Here is a 19,291-nt window from a genome sequence, read left to right on the forward strand (position 1 = left end):
TTTTTGCCTGCTGCTGCACATTGAGTGGATGTTTTCAGAGAACTATCCACAACTCTCTTTCTTGAATGGTAAAAGCTAATTTAGACCCCATCATTTTCTATGTATGTTTTCCGATGTTCATTACTTTGCATTTATCAACATTGAATTTCATCTGCCATTTTGTTGCCCAGTCACCCAGTTTTGTGCGATCTTTTTGTAGCTCTTCGCAGTCTGCTTGGGACTTAACTATCTTAAGTAGTTTTGTATCATCTGCAAACTTTGCCACCTCACTGTTTACCCCTTTTTCCAGATCATTTATGAATATGTTGAATAGGACTGGTCCCAGCACAGACCCCTGGGGGACACCACTATTTACCTCTCTCCATTCTGAAACCTGACCATTTATTCCTATCCTTTGTTTACTATCTTTTAACCAGTTACCAATCCATGAGAGAACCTTCCCTCTTAGCCTGTGACTGCTTATTTTGCTTAAGAGCCTTTGGTGAGGGACCTTGTCAAAGGCTTTCTGAAAATCTAATTACACTATATCTACTGGATCTCCTTTGTCCGCATGCTTGTTGACCCCCCTCAAAGAATTCTAGTAGATTAGTGAGGCATGATTTCCCTTTACAAAAAACATGTTTACTATTTCCCAACAAATTATGTTAATCTATGTGTCTGACAATTTTGTTCTCTACAATAGTTTCAACCAATTTGCCTGGTACTGAAGTGAGGCTTACTGGCCTGTAGTTGCGAGGGTCACCTCTGGAGCCTTTTTTAAAAATTGGCATCACATTAGCTATCCTCCAGTCATTTGGTATAGAAGCTGATTTAAATGATAGGTTACAATCTACTGTTAGTAGTTCTGCAATTTCACTTTTGAGTTCCTTCAGAACTCTTGGGTGAATACCATCTGGGCCTTGTGACTTATTACTGTTTAGTTTATCAATTTGTTTCAAAACCTCCTCTAATGACACCTCAATCTGGGACAGATGCTCAGATTTGTCACCTAAAAAGAATGGCTCAGGTTTAGGAATCTCCCTTATATCCTCAGCCATGGAGACCGATGCAAATAATTCATTTAGTTTCTCAGTATTGGCCTTATCGTCCTTGAGTGCTTCTTTAGCATCTCGAATGTCAAATGACCCCACTGGTTGCTTCACTGTGACCCAGGGACCACTTGATGCCAAATGACAGAGGTCGCAGAGGGGATACATAATAATAATATTAGAAATTGGAGATCAGGCAGGACCAAAACTCATGTGTATGTGGACTGCCCAGCCTGCAACTCAGGTGTACACAGCTTGGAACGTCACCAGACAGCCCTTACAGGAAAGATACTGCAGTACTGTAGGATGATGGGGCAGAACACATCAGCCTATGAGTGTGTTTTTGGGAGGGCACCATGCCACAGAAATGAAGCAAGTGTACGAAGTTTTCCATGGGGAACATGATACACAAAAGCTGTGTGGTCTAGTGACTTGAATTAAGGGCTAATAGTCAAGAATTTGTGAGCTCAGTTCTTGCACTCTGCTGCCAGTTCACTCTGTTGCTTTGGGCAAGTCACTTTACCACCAAATGGAATAATGCTTTCCTGGATCCTTGGAAAGGGAGATGGGAAGATAAATTAATGCTTGAGAAATACGAATGCTAAATATTATTCCTCTTTTGGCCGAGTAGTGTGTGGCCCAAGCAGGGTTAGCCTATGAGATCTGGCAAAGCTCAGAGAGGGTTATGAACAGCACTTAGTCCTGTTGCACCTGCCCATCCTCATGGCCTCAGCCCAAGGGGCAGCCTGGCTCAAACAGATGTGCACCCCAACTTAAGGATTCCTTTCAGTCTCTGCTCCAGAGTGTGAACTCCAGGGGTGGAGGGGTGGGTAGTTGTGTCTTGACTTGTTTTTCTAGTTCCAGCGACTAGTGCACCAATTCTGAAATGTGCTTTCTCTGGTCTCTTAACTCCTTATGCCAGGGGTGGGCAAATTTTTTGGCCCAAGAGCCACATCTGGATGGGGAAATTGCTTGCTGGGCCATGACTGTATGGCTGGGGCAGGGGTTTCAGGTGCGGGAGGGAGTGTGGGGTGTGGGAGGGGGTGCAGTGTGCAGGAAGGGGCTCAGGGCAAGGAGTTGGGGAAGAGGAGGGGTATATGAGGGGGCTCAGGGAAGGAGGTTGGGGTGAAGAAGGGGGTGCACAGTGCGGGGTGGGCTCAGGACAGTGGTGCAGGGAGGGGTGCGGAGTGTGGGAGGGGGCTCAGGGCAGAGGTGCAGGGAGGAGTGTGGGACGGGGCTTAGGGCAGGGGGTTGGGGTGCAGGAGGTGTGCGGGGTTTGGCACGGGGTTGGGGTGCAGGTGGGGGGCTCAGGGCAGGGAGTTGGGGTGCAGGAGAGGTTCGGGGTGCTGGCTCCGGCCCAGAGCTACTTACCTGGAGTGGCCCCTGGGTGGCAGTGGCCTGCAGCGGCCCTGGCCCCAACCCTGCACTGCTCCGGCCCCTGGGGCAGGGCGGGGCAGAAGGCTCCACATGCTGTGGGTACCTCCCCCGAAGCTCCCATTGGCCGCGGTTCTCCATTCTTGGCCAATAGGAGCTTCAGGAGAGGTACTCACAGGTAAGGGCAGTGCGCAGAGCCCTCTGCCCCCCCTCCCCAGGGGCCACAGGGACTTGGTGCTGACTGCTTCTGGGAGCGGTACAGGGCCGCAGCGCCACAGAGGTGGCAATCCCATGGGCCAGCTCCAAAGCCCTGAGGGGCCAGAGCTGGACCGCGGGCTGTAGTTTGCCTTATGCTCTCTGGAGGGGCAGTGGAGCAGCCTAAACAGTGCCTTACACCAGAGGTTCTCAATCTTTTTCTTTCTGAGGCCCCCACAACATGCTATAAAAACTCCACAGCCCATATGAGCCACAACTGGTTTTCTGCATATAAAAGCCAGGGCTAGCGTTAGGGGAAGCAAGCAGGGCCACACCACAGAGGACCCCGCAAAGGTAAGTTGCTCAGACTTCAGCTTCAGCCCGGGGTGGCAGGACTTGGAGCCCCAGGCTTCAGCCCCATGCAATGGGGCTTCGGCTTCTGCCTTGGGCCCCTGCAAGTCTAATGCCAGCCCTGCTTAGTGGGCCCCCTGAAACCTGTTCACAGCCCCACAGGGGGCCCTGGACCCCTGGTTGAGAACTAGTCTTACACAGCCATTTGCTCAATGGAGAGCTGCCCTGCACTATGGAGAAAGAAGGAGTTTTGCTGAAAGTGATCTTTGCCAGTGGTGGATTACCTTTGCCCAGGGGGCTCAGCCAATTGGGGGGCCATGGAAAAATGAGCACCATGTTAGAAATCCGCTATGGGGTGGCAGAAGCCAGGAGCCCTGGCAGAAGCCATGGGGCAGGCAGGGGAAGCCCCAGCGCCAAGACCCTGGTCCTCAGCAGAAGCACAGGGTGGCGGGGGAAACCCCAGCACCTGGAGCTACAGCCCTGGGCCTTGAGTAGCTCTCACTCACTGCTGTGGCCCCAGGGCCATGGCGGGGGGACAGAGCTTCTCTGGTCTTGAGGCTGCAATGGGGAGGGAAAGGAAGGAGCGAACCGGGGGTAGGGCCACAGTGGGTGGGCAGAATGGGCTGGGACTGTGGGCAAAACAGAGGCAGGGCCGCCGGAGAAAGGGGCAGAATGGGGGCAGGGCTGTGGGGGAAGGGAATGGAATGGGGTGGGGCCATGGGCGGGGCTGCCGGTGGAAGGGGCAGAATAGGTGCAGGAACCCAGGCGGAAGGGTGGGGTGGGGCCACAGTTCTGGCACCAGGGTCCCTCCACTTGCTCTGACCCAGGGCCCCAGGAGACCTTAATCCGCCTCTGCCTTTGCATACCATATGCAGAGCAGGGGTGGGTGGCAACAGGAGGATCTGTTATCTCAGTAGAGTCTGGGGCAGTAAGGAATTGGGATGCAGTCTCCCAAACTGGTACTATACCAGAGTTGGAAGGCAGCAGCTAGAGATCTAGGGAAAGGGAGCCAGGCTAGAATGGAAACTAGTATGCCCAAAGACTGACCCATGTCATCACCTTCCTCTGACAGGGCGGTTGTATTTTGACTGAAGGGTAAAGCTGGACGCTTGATCTAACTCTCACAGGTGTTGCATGTGTGAGCACAAGCTACAAAGTACAGAGCAAGGCAGGGAGAGTGCAGCTGCCAACTTGTGGCTGCCCAGGAGCAGGAGTGAGGCCTAAGAGGTGAGAGTGTAGCTAAACAGCTCATTAGCATGATGAGGGTCACACTTCAGCCCACATTTCCTCCAACACACTTGTTCTCTGCCCACAGAGGGCATAATGCTCTGTCCCTCAGTGCAGAAGGTACTGTCCAGCACTGCTTATGTTCTGCATGCATAGCCTCTGCCTGCAATGGCCCATGGGCCCCTTGCACATCCTGTGGAGCACCATGGAATCACTTGGATACAGCATACCAGCAATCCCCATCTTGTTCTTCCCTTCTCCTGAGTAGTTCATTGCAATTCCTGACTCAGCCAGAGGGGTCACTGCAAAGGTCCCCAGAGCACATTGCCTCTGCAGTTTTCCCCACACAAATCCAAAAGCTCTGAACTTGACTCTGGGACCTTTGTATTTTCTCTGTAGAATCCACATCCCTTGTGCATGGTGCTATTGCAGGGGGAAGCTGCATTCCACTAGGCCAGCTTTCAAGGAGAGAGAGCCCCGAGGGGGCACTTGGCAGCAGAGCAACCCTTGTGGGAACAAAGGCAGAGCCCCAGGCACCCAGTGGTTTGAGGAGGCCAGATGGCGATGCTGTGTGGCACCTGCAAACAAAAGGGATTAAGCCAGCATCCCCACCTCAGGAATATCTGAGCAGGAAGCCTGGGACTCACTTCTAATGTAACTTTTCTCTGTTTGGATGCTGCAGGGGCATGCCGGCCGTGTAATGATACCGAGATCTTGATGGCCATTTGCACCAGTGACTTTGGTGAGTACACCTTCTGCCATTTCTGCATTCACTGTTGCCCTCTTCTGCTTCACATTCTCTTTCCCCAAGGGTTCTTTTTCCAGGAATTGGGCGTGTTTGACATCAGTGGATCCCAGAATTACCAGAATTAAACACAGAACAAAGAAAAATCCAGTCTCTGATGTCCCCATAATAAAGACACATGCTAACCAGCACATAATACACAGTACTATTTACCACTGGCCTCTACTGGAGAGAATGAGAACAGCTCAGTTATGTGTCATAGGCCCTATAACAGCTATGGAGATTTTTCCTTATCTCAAGTGGTAAGGAACTGTGCTGATGGATTAAAAGGCTTTGAATTCTATTCCCCCTGTTGCCAAGGAGTTCTGGGAGATCTCTGGCAAACACTAGAGTTGTACAGAGCACAACAGTTTCATTCTGTGGCAGCTCTCAAGGTTCTGAACTTTATTTTTTGTTCCACATTAGAACATTTCACACATTTTAGCTAAACTGAATCATGTTGAAACATCTGTTTTTGGATGGAAAGTGTGAGCTTTTCGATCTGGCTTCCCTTCCCTCATCAGATGTGACCAGAGAGCTCTTGGCCAAAAAAAGCCTTGCCTATGAAAGCAGGCTAAACTGATACATTTCTGCAAAACGTTTCCGCTTTGACAAAATTGCAAAATTTCAGTAAAAGTCATTTGATCAAAAATGTTCCAACCCGCTCTAGTAAGTATTGGAATGAAAGCCGGAGTACTGTGTGGCCAGATTTGTTACTTAATATACTCTGTGTTGAGTCTTTCATACACCCCTGCATTCCACAGGTCTTCCCAGTGAAATAATTGGTGCAGAAATAAAAGACACAGGAAGAGGGAGAAATTCAACAGCATAGGCAAAGTAGAAAAGCCTCTTCCCTTGCAGCACAGGGGCCAGGCACTTGAAATGGAAAGGAGGGGCCATCTTTTCATCCTCCCCAGCCACCTGCAAGCACACACAGGGATGGGCATAGTCTAGATCTGACAGAGCATGTGCATGGGAACTACTCACAGTATGAACTTTCCAAATGCTGAGAAAAACAAGGGGCAGTTCATGTGGAATCACAGAGAGCCCAGTGTGGCAGCTTTACAACGGCAAACAACCCAGCCATTGCCCTTTGTTCCTGCCACTTAATTAGCTGACTCATAGCTGGCAAGCCAGGCCACGGCAGGTAGCCTGTGGTAAGTGCTGCCGGCATTTGCTCCCAGGCTGTGATCACACAGCCGAAAACAGTCTTGCTCCCAGCACACATGGCTGTGCCACAGTGGACAGTTGCCAATTATTCCTGCACATGCTGTTAGCCTCCTGATTTGCATCTCTAAAAAGTAGAAGGAAAGTCAGGGGTCACTGGCTGCCCAGTCTGGAGTTGCCATGGCAATGAAGAAGTCAAACGTAAGAGCAAGGGATTTGCCATGCTAGATCAGATCATAAATCCATCAAGTGGTCTGGCAGAGGCCAATACCTGCTGATTCAGGGAAGGCCAACTGCACTAGAATGCACCCAGCTAATTGTGCAGTATTACACATAATATGTGCAATATTATGCCTTTCTGACCTTCACAGGTGATCAGTGCATGCACTGAAGCATGCGGCTTCATATCCTTTATCTCAGTACATAACTGTGAATGCTCGGAAATGCCCATGAGTATCCAGCCTATGAATTTGATTCAATGACCCCCAGCAAAAGCACATTCCCCAGGTTGGCTGTCCTCTGTGTGAAGGGAGATTTTCTTTTATGGTCTCTCTAAACTTAACCAGCCATTCCTTTCAAGGAGTGACATCCCAACTAGAGCAGAGGGGGAGGGGGCGGTGATGATCCCTTTAGAATACCACACTTGACATCCATCTGCTGCATTACAAGGGGATTAACATAGGAGAACCCACTGAGCCCTGGTGTATACTAGACTTTTGGGGGGGATGCAGTTCCCGTAGTGGTAGTAGGGATAAGAGCACGGCATGGATAGAGCATGGGTGTTTTTGCCACTGTCCCCTAGACTTGCTCAAGTATCTCCCCTTCTTATTTTGGCCAGTGAACCTCAATTCTCTCCTGCAGCTCCCCCTCCCCGCAAAGCACTGCTAACTGGGTTCAGTGCAGGAATCCCTGGGAGAGTTTCTCTGGCCTGTGTTATGCAGGAGGTCAGACTTGATGCTCACAGTGGTCCCTTCTGGTCTTACAAATCTATAATGCATCTCCATTGTGATCTGCAGTCCCTTCAGCTATTCCAGCACCACATCCCCATGCAGACCTGCCAGTGCACTGAACATGTAAATACCTCAGGTTTTGGGCCCAGGTCTCCAGAAACAAGAGGCTGGTGCACTGACCCCCTGTGCCACCTATATCTAGTCAGTTTTTCCCAGATAGCTAAATGTTCCCAGTTAGGATATCTCTATTTATTCTGCATCCCTATCTCCTAGAACTGGAAGGGACCTTGAAAGGTCATTGAGTCCAGCCCCTTCACTAGCAGGACCAGGTACTGATTTTGCCCCAAATCCCTAAGTGGCCCCCTCAAGGATTGAACTCACAGCTCTGGGTTTAGCAGGCCAATGCTCAAACCACTGAGCTATCCTTCCCCTCTTGCAAAATCATAGCAGTGCAACAGTTCCCAGCTTTGGATCAGTGAGTAATTGTGTCTGTCCTACCACCTTTCCCCTCAGTCATTCGTGGCAACATCCGGACTGTCTCCAACGATGTTGAGATGCAGGAATCCATCATCAGTGTGAGCGCCATGCGCATTCACCGGCAGAAATTCACTTTGTTCCAGCCTGTCGGCAAATCCAGCAAATCCATGGGCAGCATCCACACCCTGCTGCGGTGTGGAGTGAAACCAGGACCTGGCAGCTTCCTCTTCACGGGGTGGCTGCACTTTGGAGAGGCCTGGCTCAGCTGTGCTCCTCGTTACAAAGACTTCCGGCGTATCTACGAGGATGCGCACCGGGCTCATGAGAACCCCTGCGAAGTCTCGCTAGACTGAGTGATGAGGGCAGGGGTGTTCAGCCTGACCCTTGGAAATGAGGATCACCAGCTGCAACAACGGTGTCACCAAGGGCTCACATCCACCAGCCTGGGGCTAGCAAGAGTTCTCCCCATACCATACACACCTGCAGTGGTCCCTGCTTCACTTGCTCTGTGCTGAAGAAAGTTGTAAGACACCTTCGTTGCTAACAGGAACCTGGCCCCGGCGGAGGAGATCCCCAGACTGCTGGTTACGATCGGGCACAGTAATACATACAGGACTGACTAATGGAGAGCAGGACTTCTAGTCAACCCTCCCTTCAAGTAGCTTGAGGGGACAAAAAATGCCAGTGAAATGACACAGTCTCTCCACAGTTGCTAAGTCATCCTTGCTATCCCAGGATTCATTGCCAAGCGAGTGCCAGCACTGAGGGACTCTCTTCCTGTACTGAGACTGTTCAGATTAAGCATGGGAGTGGGCTGAGCGTGGAGAGGAGATGATGGATCACCAGAACTGGAAACAGATGCATGAGCAACTCTGCTCCTCATTTTGCACTGAAACACACCCAAACATCACGGAAAAGGCTTTGGCAAAACCAGCCAATGATGGGGGAGCCTGTCCATGAAAATCCTACCCGAAGAAAGAGGCCATTCTAATTGCACCTGGTTTGATCTTAGGACCTGATTCAGCAAAGTTATTGAGCACATGCTGTCAGTCCCATTGATTTCAAAGGGACTAAAGCCTAGAGCCTCAAAGGTATTTAGGCATCTATATGCTTTGTAGAATCGGGGCCTTGTTGCCCTGACAAAGTTTGAGTCTGAAGTAGCCCTGCTCCCTCCCCTTCCCCCGGAGGAACTTCATCCCTCTAGGGAGCAGAGGAAGACCCATGAAGTGGCAGCTACCATGTTTACATTCCATTTAGTATTTCTTTGGGTAGAAAGTGAAGACACTGCTCTGTACATACCATGGGAAAGTGGGGGATAGCTGAGCTATGGGGGAGAGTTGGAGCAGGGTTGGGGATATCCGCTGGGTGGGCTCTTGAAAGGATGTAAATTAATGGATCACAGCTAGAAATTTGCCTATCTGTGGTTCTGAACTTGGCTGCCAAAAAGTTGCCCCATGGAGTCCTCACAGGCAGCCTTAAGACTTTGATTAAACCATTATGTGAATGTATACACAAGCTCAGTGCTGCTCTTCAAGCTCTTGCCAGCAGAGCCCTCACTCAAAGCCCCATGCACAGACTTTGGCGCCACCTCTCTCCACACATTTACCTCCATCCCTCAAACCTGGCATTGTCCCTGCCTTCAGCAACACCCAAAATGCAGAATCACCAAAAAGCTTCTAGGAAACTTTAAAGCAGAGTCAGGCCCAGGCTGAGATTGGCTCTAAACTTCCCCAGAGTTCTGCTTCAGATCCAGATCCAGGATTCTGGTTCTGATGTGCCAGTCTGGTTTCATCGCTGCACTAAAGAAGCTGACACCATTTTAGCATCACTTTTGTGCTGTCTCTGGTCTATGATCATCATCTACGGGCATTGACAGGACAAGAGGGGTGGGAAGAACCTCTGTGAAATTCAGCTTGAAGTGGTCCAGAAGGCAGTCCAGTGTGACTCATAGAATCATAGAATATCAGGGTTGGAAGGGACCTCAGGAGGTCATCTAGTCCAACCCCCTGCTCAAAGCAGGACCAATTCCCAACTAAATCATCCCAGCCAGGGCTTTGTCAAGACTCCTGTGTGTACAGCAGCGAACTCTCACCAGGGAAATCTTTGCTAAGGCATTTATTCTGCTTTTTTAAAATGAAGATTTGGGTAGACTGTAGTTTGAAGAAAAGGCTCCTGTATAATAGATCCCATAAACTAATGGCACCTGTGGGAGCCAGAGTGCATGGAAGAGATGTGACTGGAGAGCATAGGTTTGTCTTTCTGCAGCTTATGTATTTCTGAGCAGATGGAATCTCAACACACTATAGATATACAATATTGCCAACCATGTGTGTATTGTAGGAGATGGACTTGCAACATTGTGAGGAGTCCCTATGTAGAATCGGTACGTGTGGAACAGAGATTGCCATGCCATCCCAGATCAGTGTTCTTCAGCCTTAATCTACTACCACCGGTGATGGAAAGTGGGGACGCAACAGCTGCTGATGGAAGTATTCAGGCAGAAAGAAGCAAAGATCTTGGGAGGAGAGAGCAAGAAAGCAGAAGCCTGTCATTGGAGAACAGGAGATAGGACTAAGGATCAAGAGATTCAAGAGACTGTTCTCTTCTAGGTCATTGCTTACAACTGCAGAGAAGAACAATCTCTTGGTTTGATTATTGGGGTATGTGGGAAGGAGATCTGGGTTTTCAGTTTTAAGCTGACACATCCACTTTGTGCTCAGTAGTTGTAGAATGGAAATTTTGAGTTAAAGGCGGGTCTGAGGGGAGTTTGGGATGAAGTCAGTCACACCAGTTAACTATCAGCAAGCTCCTAATTTAATGTGGAAACTGCCGCTAAAAGCCCAGGAGTTTTAGCCCTGGGGTACACTACAACTTTCAGTTGAGTTTGTAACTCATTAGTGGCACAGCTGACTCTAACCATGGCTTGTGTCTACATACACAACACCATTAACACTCAGTTAGTAATCATGGCAGTTACCTAAGTAGTTTTGGCTCAGTTAGGATCTAGCCTGGAACATGGTTGGCTTTTTGTCACCAGTTCATAACATGTTTTTGCTGTGCAGGTGGACAGCCCAGCATGCTTTGGTCCCCATGCTGCAGCATGTCCTCTATTCTAGACCCTGTTGAGGTGTCATGAGAGCGGCCCAGATTTTCCCACAATGCACTGCTACAAACCTAGGGTAAGTGTGAACACACAAACATCTGTAAGATGGTTGCACTGTGAAAAAATCTGCAGCACAGAGACATGTCTGTTGTAAAGGGTTAGATGAAACAGGGTAGAACACCATTGTTTCACATGTAGTGTGGATGAGACTTGAGGCCAATGAGTGACAGTGCACATGATTCTGGCCCACTTCCTATCCAAAAATGCTTATTTGGGAGAGGAGAGATATTTGACAATGGAGTGGGGACATCATATGTGTACTAAAGTTATAATGATACCAAATTTGTGATTTTTTTAAAGACTAAACTTTATGTGTAAAGCATGGTTTTGTTTTAATTTGAAATCTTAATATAAAGTGCATCTCCACAGCTGTAAAACACTGCCAGGCACATTACCTGTCGCTGTTCTGTAGGGTGTAGTCAATGGCCGTGAGAATCTTTGTAAGTGAGTTTGTACATATAATGTCTATTTACAAGATAAGGAAGGAAGCCCTGATTCCGCGTAGTTTGTAATAATGAGATTTCTTGTCATCTGTGGTTTTTGAAACACCATATAAAAAAAAATCAGTATTTCTAGCAACTCTTGCGTCCGTGATTTTTTTTCTGGGTTCACTGGGTCAGGCTGTGTTCCTGTCTCACTAGTTTAGAAACAAAACTGAGTTTGGGAAAGTTAACAAAAACTAATAACTAAGATTTTGTAAGAGCTTAACAAGTTGGAGAGAGGCTTTCATAGGGCTTTTCAGGTGGATAGCAGCTAACAAGCTTAGCCCATGAAACACCCAGGCAGAAGCATCATGTGATTGGAGCAAACTCAGTGCCAAATTCAGCCCTGGTGTATCGCTGTTTAACTCAATAGCCTTAGTCCTTTGGTTTAACCTACCCTGATGTCAATGAACCTGTCTGCTCTGAACCAGAAAAGGAGTCAGAGAGTAGCTGTAGTGCAGCATTCCGACCTCCTCGGCATTCCAGTGACAGCTGTGTTGGTTTCATTGTATAGTGTAGGTAGGACCGTCACCTTGTTCCTGAAATATGCTACAGCCTTAAGCCTTAGCATGCTCTACGGACATATCTACATTACAAACTGGAAGTCACACTTTATATTAAGGTTCTTTTAATAGAGGGTTAATAGACATTTTAGTAAATGGTTGATTGTTAACGGAGTCCAAAAAGTTACTTATAACCTGACTTGTTACCCTCTGTAACACCTTCTGTTGATGTGCTTATAACCACCAATTGCACAATACTATTCATGTCTGTAACATGCTTATACCTCTACCAATAATTTATTAACCCATTATATACAGAAGGCTGTTGTGTATGTGAGAGGCAACATTGTGAAGCTCTGTTACAACACAGGAATGCCCTGACCACCTGTCAAGTATCAGAGGGGTAGCCGTGTTAGTCTGGTTCTGTAGAAGCAGCAAAGAATCCTGTGGCACCTTATAGACTAACAGACGTTTTGCAGCATGAGCTTTTGTGGGTGAATACCCACTTCTTCCCACGAAAGCTCATGCTGCAAAACGTCTGTTAGTCTATAAGGTGCCACAGGATTCTTTGCTGACCACCTGTGTAATAACATGGATTGCTTTGGCCCTTGTAGATTGAACCAACCCATAGGAGAGTTTGGTTACAGGATTGGAACTGGTAGTGAGGAGGACATGTAAACAGTGGTTGTACTTTCAGAGATTTGAGCCATAGAGTAGCTGCTAAGTGGCTGTCCCCTTAGATATCTTGTCTGTTGAAAGGAAGGGGTCTGAATGGGAGGCTAGTGAAGTATATGGCCAGGTACTTCGCCCCATGGCATAGGGCTTCCATTCTCTCAATCATCAGGTCCCCTTACCCCTCCTGCAGGAGCATCTGCATTGAAATGTCTGCCTTTTTAACACAAGCTAGGGGCCTGGCCTTAAACCCAACAGAAGTGAAATGAGGGGGCAGGACAAGGACCTTGCCCCCTACATTTCTGACCCCCCCCCCCCCACACACACACACACACACTTCTAACAGGTCCAGCTGCAGCCAGGCTGTGGAAAACACATTTTTTTGGAAGTGAGCAGCATAAAGAGGCAGCTTGGAATTAGGTTAATGATGGCAACTTGGTGGTGCAGAGAGTCGGACTCACATTGCGGGGGAGGAGGGAGGGTTGCATTGCTGAAATAGCTCTGGTGGAGGAAGGGTAGGCAAGAGGTGAGAGAGACTCCTATCAGACGTGCTGTCGGGCCTAATTCTTGTCATACATCACAAACCACAAGGCCTTATTGTGCTGGGCTGTTAAACCCAATTTTCCCAGTGAAGCACAGAGATCACGTCTTGACACTTCCATGCTCCCACATTTCCAGCCCTCCTTTGGGCTCTCCCAATCTTTTCTGTAAATGAATTAATACCCCTAGTTTTTGCTTTCTCCTTCTCTTCTTCCCATACCCTTCTCCCAAAGCAGATGTTTCCCTTGGACATGACTTGCTGGGGGGGTGGGGGTGGGGGTGGGGGTGGTAAACATTGGTTGTCTGATAGCACTCCCGTCTCCCACTCCTCCCCTGCCTCTTTCAAATTTTCCTTCTGGCTTCATCAACCCCCTTGACCCAGGGATAAAAAAGCTGCAAGTCTCCCTGCTGGGAAAGAGAAATTTGTAATGATTCCCAAACGCTTTGGCCTCCTCACATGCTAGCACCAAACGCTTGCTCCTCTGGTCAGCCCCTCAGCCTGACAATTCAGTTCCTGGACCATCAGTTTTCTTAACTGGAGCTGTAACATGCTCCAAACGCTCTCACACAGATAGGCCAAATCTACTGTCCCACAGCTGTTCACACAAGGAAGGAATAAACAGAGGCTGCTTTACAGAGAGAGAGAGAGAGAGAGAGAGAACCAAATAATTTCCAAGCCTCCAACACAGTACTCCCAGAACGGGGCAGAGGGGGTTCTGTGGGCAGGAGGGGCAGGGACGCCCCCTCCCAGGGTGGAGCAGAGGCACCCCTCCTGCTGTCTGCTAATAGTTATCATTGTCATTTGCTTTGTGGCACTGCCTAAGAACTCCATTGGGCCAGGTGCCACACAGCCAAGAAGCCAATACATTGTGGTATTCCCTGTGCCATACAATAGTCAGCAAGTGCATGAAGCTGGTGAAAGGGACTGGGCCAACAGAAACCCTCTAATAATTGTCAGCGGCAGTACCCGGTCCCTGCGCTGTTGTCAACATGCTGCAGCCCTGACTCGGGGCCCAGCTATACAAGTCAGGCTAATTTGCTCTCTGTGGCCCATTAGCTCCTTGACCTCTCTGCTGAGAAACTGCCATTGTAGGAGCCAATTAGTGCCACGTGTGGAGGTGCAGTTTGAGATGTGGACACTATGGGTCAGATGTTCCAGTCCTTTGCTCAGCTCAGCACACCAATGGGGAAGTAGGTGGCTTTAAGCCATTGTCTGCCAGGGCCTTCCTGGTTCCTGATACAAGTTGCCACAGGGCTGTTTTAGCTTAAGCTCTGGCTACAGTGCTTAGTCTTAGGGGCTACCCAGCATCCAAGACCAGCTGGACTCAGGCCATCCCCTCTCTATAGTACATGTCTACACTGGGAACTGCAAATATGAGCAGCATAAAGCCATTGTGACAACTCTGAATTGTCCATGGAGCGCCCTTAAGCTGAGGCTATTCCCCTCTGGGAAGGAGGCTCTGTCTCCTTTACACTAACAGAGGCCAGAATCAGGATCCCTGTGCATCGGGAACTGAACAGAAAGCTCCAAAACCATTTTGCACCAGGCCTAAACTACAATCAAAAGGTGGCTTTGAATTGAGACCCAGCAGGTGAAAGACTCTGAATCTCACTAACAATTGGAAACCAAAGTTTTATCCTATAGAAGTGACACTTCCGTTGTCTTCCTTGGAGGCCAGAGAGAGATGTGCATCTCTGGTAGGGAGTAATTGAAGTGATTCAGGTGGTGCCTTTGGGGAAGGACAATCTGAGTTCTGGTCCCACTGCTACCACCAAGTGGCTGTTGTGCAGCATAATGACAACACATAAGAAGTTCATCTAGGACTGCAGATTTGCTACAGTGGTTTGCAGGGGCCCCACCTTTCATCCATGGATCTCAAAGCACTTTACAAACAGGAGTGAATGAAGCCCTGCATGGCAAGGTAAGTCTGTATTAGCCCCATTTTACATGTTGGGCAACTGAGGTGACATGACTTGGCTGATGTCACAGAGTGAGTCAGTAGAAGAACCAGATAGAAAATCCAGAACTGTTGGCACCTAATCTCCAATTCTAAGCACTAGACTAGTCACACACCTGTGACACATGGCTAGAAAGGGTTAAACAGCTTGCAGGCTGAATGACCCAAAACCCGCCTTTAAAGTCATGTTAGAATGGTATGCGAATGATAATTAGGGCCATTCATGCTAAATAGGCTAGAACTTTGAAATGCAAACCTATATTGTTAGAAGTAATACTAATTGTGTGTATCTTAGATGCTACCCCTAAAAAGACAATTCCTGTCTGTCACTATAACTATTGATTCAGAGGTCAAAAGGGACTATTAACATTTGGATGAATCTTGGGTAAAATAATGTCATTGTCTATATGTCTCTTTGAAGTTTGTAATAGACTGCCTAATGGATAAATTGCCCGATGTTAATTTGTGTAACTAATTACTGGGGGTGTTTAGAAAGCAAAAGCTTACATCAATTGTTTAACCAGGACTGTGTGATCAAGTGGATTCTAGGACACTGTATAAAAAGATCTGTTCATCTCAGATCTGCTTAAGCTTCATCAAGGGGAAGTTTGAGTTGCAAGACTGAGGTCCCAGTTATGTTGGTATGCCCTCAATATGATATTTGGGCATTGGACTATAACCTATGAACTGAATTCTAAAGGAACTCTTTGCAACTACAACGTTCACCATCTCTGCTATGAATCTGAACCTCAATGGATTGAACTCATGTCTGTTTGTGTATTGATCTTTTAACCATACTCTCTCTCTCTTTTGTTTTTTAATAAATTTTAGTTTAGTTAATAAGAATTGGCTGTAGCATGTATTTGGGTAAAATATGAAACATTCATTAACCTGGGAGGTAATGTGTCCGATCCTTTGGGATTGGTAGAACCTTTTCTTTTAAATGATTAAATAAGATTTTCAGAAATCATCATATTTGACTTAGGTACCTGGATGGAGGCCTGAGGCTGGATCACTTTAAGGGAACTGTGTTGTTTGGACTTCTGAATAACTAGTAAGGTAATAAAGAAGCTGTTTTATGCTGGCTTGATAAATCTAAATATTGGAATATCCTCCAGCTTTTTGGGGTTTGTCTGCCCCATTCTGTGCAGTTCACCCTAATTGAGTGACCATAACTGGTCCTCACTGGGACCCTGTGTCATGGACTCAGAGGTCATGCCCACTCTTGGCCCGTACGGTCCCTGGGGAGAACCCTTTTCAGTGTGACAGCCCTTCTCAGGGATCCACTCTGTCGGGGATTAAGCCCCTCCACCTCCTGGAACCACACCTCTCTGAGCCTTAGCACACCTGTCCCTCACTGTGGACCCCCTCAGGGAGTTGACTCACTCTGGACCCCCGGGGCCTCCACTCCCAGAGGGAATAATGCAATCCCGTTCTCTAGACCGGAGTGACTCTCAGCCAGCGTAAAACAGGAGGGTTTATTGAGTGTTTGAACACAGCATAGGAAACTCTGAGGGCCCACAGGCCTGGCCTCCATCAGCACAGTACATCTAAGTCTCTCCTGCATCCAGGGTGGGCTCTGCCTGCTCTCTCTCCAGTCATGAGCCCCCCGCCCCCTTTCCAGCTGGGTATCTGATATCACCTCCCGCGAGTCCTGCCTCTGTCCGTTGTCACACCCCTCTGGTTGGAACTGGCTGGTCACGTTACCGGGGTCCTCTCTCCACAGCCCATTGTCCTCCCACTGGCCAGAACTGGCTGTGACTCCCGAGCTGGGCCTCCTGGTCACCAGGTCACCTGTTCCTGGGGTATCCATTCTCCAGGCCATTGGCTGGGGTCCCAAGTTCCGTCGCTGGTACTCTATAACAACAAACTCCCTCTCCCATCACCACATTAAACCAGTAACACCCAGGGAAACTGTGTCCCACCCCCTCTGCATGCAAACCATTGAAAAAACCAAGAGAACCCCCCACTTCATCACACGCTGGCCACAACACCCCTATGACATCTAAAGGCTGGCTGGACATTGAACCAAATAGACTGCTCTACAATCTGAAAATGCATGTGGCAATGTATAAAAAACAACAACATTGTGCCTCCATGAGGATTTAATCACACAAGCCTAATGACTCATCCAGTTCATGAGACACACACACACACGCACACACACACAGAGTGGCTTGTTACTAGCACACTTAAGCCACAACTGGCTTTTTGGCCTGAAGCAGAACAGACAGACTGCCAGCTGGAGCACTCACAGCTGGTCTAAAGGACAAAACAGATGACAGAGAACAATGGGTTGGTGCAGTGAGACACAGGGAATTCCGTTAAAGGATTCTTGTGACATAAACCAACAGTGCTGAGCCAAAGTCCTCATAGTATGGAAGTGGGAGACCCTGCTGGCCATAGATACATGCAGAGAGGAATGAAGGCGTAGTGATTAAAGAGCTGGTAATCCTATGGGAAACCTTTTATACAATCTCTTTTAAGGATGCCTTACCCAGGTGAAGACTGGTCCAGGACAAATAGGATGCTAAAAGCATCTGATGGGGAAATTACCTGTATTTTCGCCTGGTCTGTTCAAAGCCAGTTAATGTTGCTAAGTGATAACAGTGTCCTTATTTATCCCATCATTTACTGAATCCAAGCACTTAAAAATGATTAAGGCTAGTATTATTCTTATACTGACTATATAATGAGCAAGCACATTCTTCTTATGAAGTATAAAGAAATGCATCTCTTATGACAACACAATCACCTTAATTCTGACCCCTGGGGTGCTGTTTTATATTGAATTGTTCTTCAGAGTATTTTTGTTATCTTGATTTAGGTGTTTGCATATTTTTCTTTAAGGATTACAATTAAATAGGAAATATTATCAGTTTATATTTATCAACCAGCAGAAGAATATTGTGGTAAAGCCCTTGCAATTACTGATCTTAAGAATGATGTTGTGTATCTAGTTTAAAGGGAAAGTGAGTAACATTATCAATTTATGATAAATTATGTATGTGGTCTTGCATTTGAGATTAATATGTTTATTACACTCACACACACACACGGGTTTCAAAATTTGTGTGCATATTATGAGATTACAGAGGAAATAATTATATTTCTTTTGATTCAGAATTAAGGCTGTTGTATTATGTTAAAATATGCCCTGCTTTGTGCATCAAAAGAATGTGTGTTTTTATTATGAAGGCCAGATCCTGAAAATCTTTACTTACTCAAGCCATTCTCACTCCCTCTTGGCTTCAATAGGACTTTTCACATGATAAAAAAATGTAGGGTTGGGCCCTAAAACTGATGTCATGATACTGGAATCAAACTGAAAAATGATAGAGAGACATAGGGACAGGGGCCTCTATGCTATAAACACATAAATGTGCTTAACACTACCACTGGATCAATGGGACTACTCACAGTAGTAACATTAACCATGTGACAGTGTTTGCAGGATCAGGGCCAGAAAGAGAGGAAAAAAGGTGAAAATTTTGTTTGGAAAGAGTAGGAAAGAAAGAGAGGAGGCTGAAAGTGAAAATGGAAAGACAATAAATGAGAGGCATAAATAAAGGGAAATGCACTATCTACGTGGCCTTTTATTTAAACCTTATATAAATGTTTCTTTGACCCCTACCTCTATCTAATACATTCCTCTTGTTTAAATTATTGTACTTAATGTTCAGAACATCCGGTGGGGTTTCTGCCCAGGAAAAGAATATATTGTTTTTCTTTAAATATGTTTATTTGGCCAAATCAGATTGTTTTTCTTTGGCAGAAAAGAATGTTATTCTGCTTTTTCACCAACGCAGATTTTTTGTGTTGTTTTGGTGCCCTTTGCTCTTTGTCAGAATCAGTCTCCCATCCCCATTTCCCTCGTCTCTCTCATTCCAAAGGCGTTTGGGAAAAGACCAAAGCTGCAGTGTTACAGAAACGCTTCCTTACAAGAGCTCCAGAGGAAAGGCGAGAAAACAGAGTGAGCCCCAGGAAGGCTACAAACTTGGAACAAAATCAGAAAATAATTATACCATAGGCAGAGAAATACAGTCTCCAAATGTATATAGTCCTACAGGAACTTAAGAGACATTAGGGGAGCTCCTTACAGCCTGGGCTCCTACACCATTCTTTGCAATGAGTCTCAGTGGGACCGGTGTAGCCATCAGCTACTCTGTAGTCAGAATTCCTGCATCATTCTTTCTGTAATGGGGAGAGGAGGATCTAGTGTAGGGGTGGCCAACCTGTGGCTCCGGAGCCACATGTGGCTCTTCAGAAGTTAATATGCAGCTCCTTGTATAGGCACTGACTCCAGGGCTGGAGCTACAGGTGCCAATTTTCCAATGTGCTGGGGGGTGCTCACTGCTCAACCTCTGGCTCTGCCACAGGCCCTGCCCCCACTCCACCCCTTCCCACCCCCTCTCCTGAG

General features: G+C 47.4%; 1 protein-coding gene and 1 long non-coding RNA gene across 3 annotated transcripts in view; both read left to right on the forward strand.

The window, feature by feature from the left end:
- Positions 1-11,955, forward strand: part of METRN (meteorin, glial cell differentiation regulator) — a 28,255-nt gene extending 16,300 nt beyond the window's left edge. The window contains exons 4-5 of the mRNA XM_039491839.1: positions 4,858-4,917; positions 7,590-11,955. Of these exons, the coding sequence (XP_039347773.1) occupies positions 4,858-4,917; positions 7,590-7,906 (377 nt within the window). The 3' untranslated portion in view covers positions 7,907-11,955. The remainder of the gene's footprint in view (positions 1-4,857; positions 4,918-7,589) is intronic.
- Positions 11,956-17,215: 5,260 nt separating this feature from the next.
- LOC120373099 overlaps positions 17,216-19,291 on the forward strand; it is a 28,879-nt gene continuing 26,803 nt past the window's right edge. For both annotated transcript variants that reach the window (XR_005585374.1, XR_005585375.1), the window contains exon 1: positions 17,216-17,319. This is a non-coding gene — a long non-coding RNA (uncharacterized LOC120373099). The remainder of the gene's footprint in view (positions 17,320-19,291) is intronic.

This window comes from Mauremys reevesii, linkage group 10 (genome assembly GCF_016161935.1).
Source record: "Mauremys reevesii isolate NIE-2019 linkage group 10, ASM1616193v1, whole genome shotgun sequence".
NCBI lineage: Eukaryota > Metazoa > Chordata > Testudines > Geoemydidae > Mauremys > Mauremys reevesii.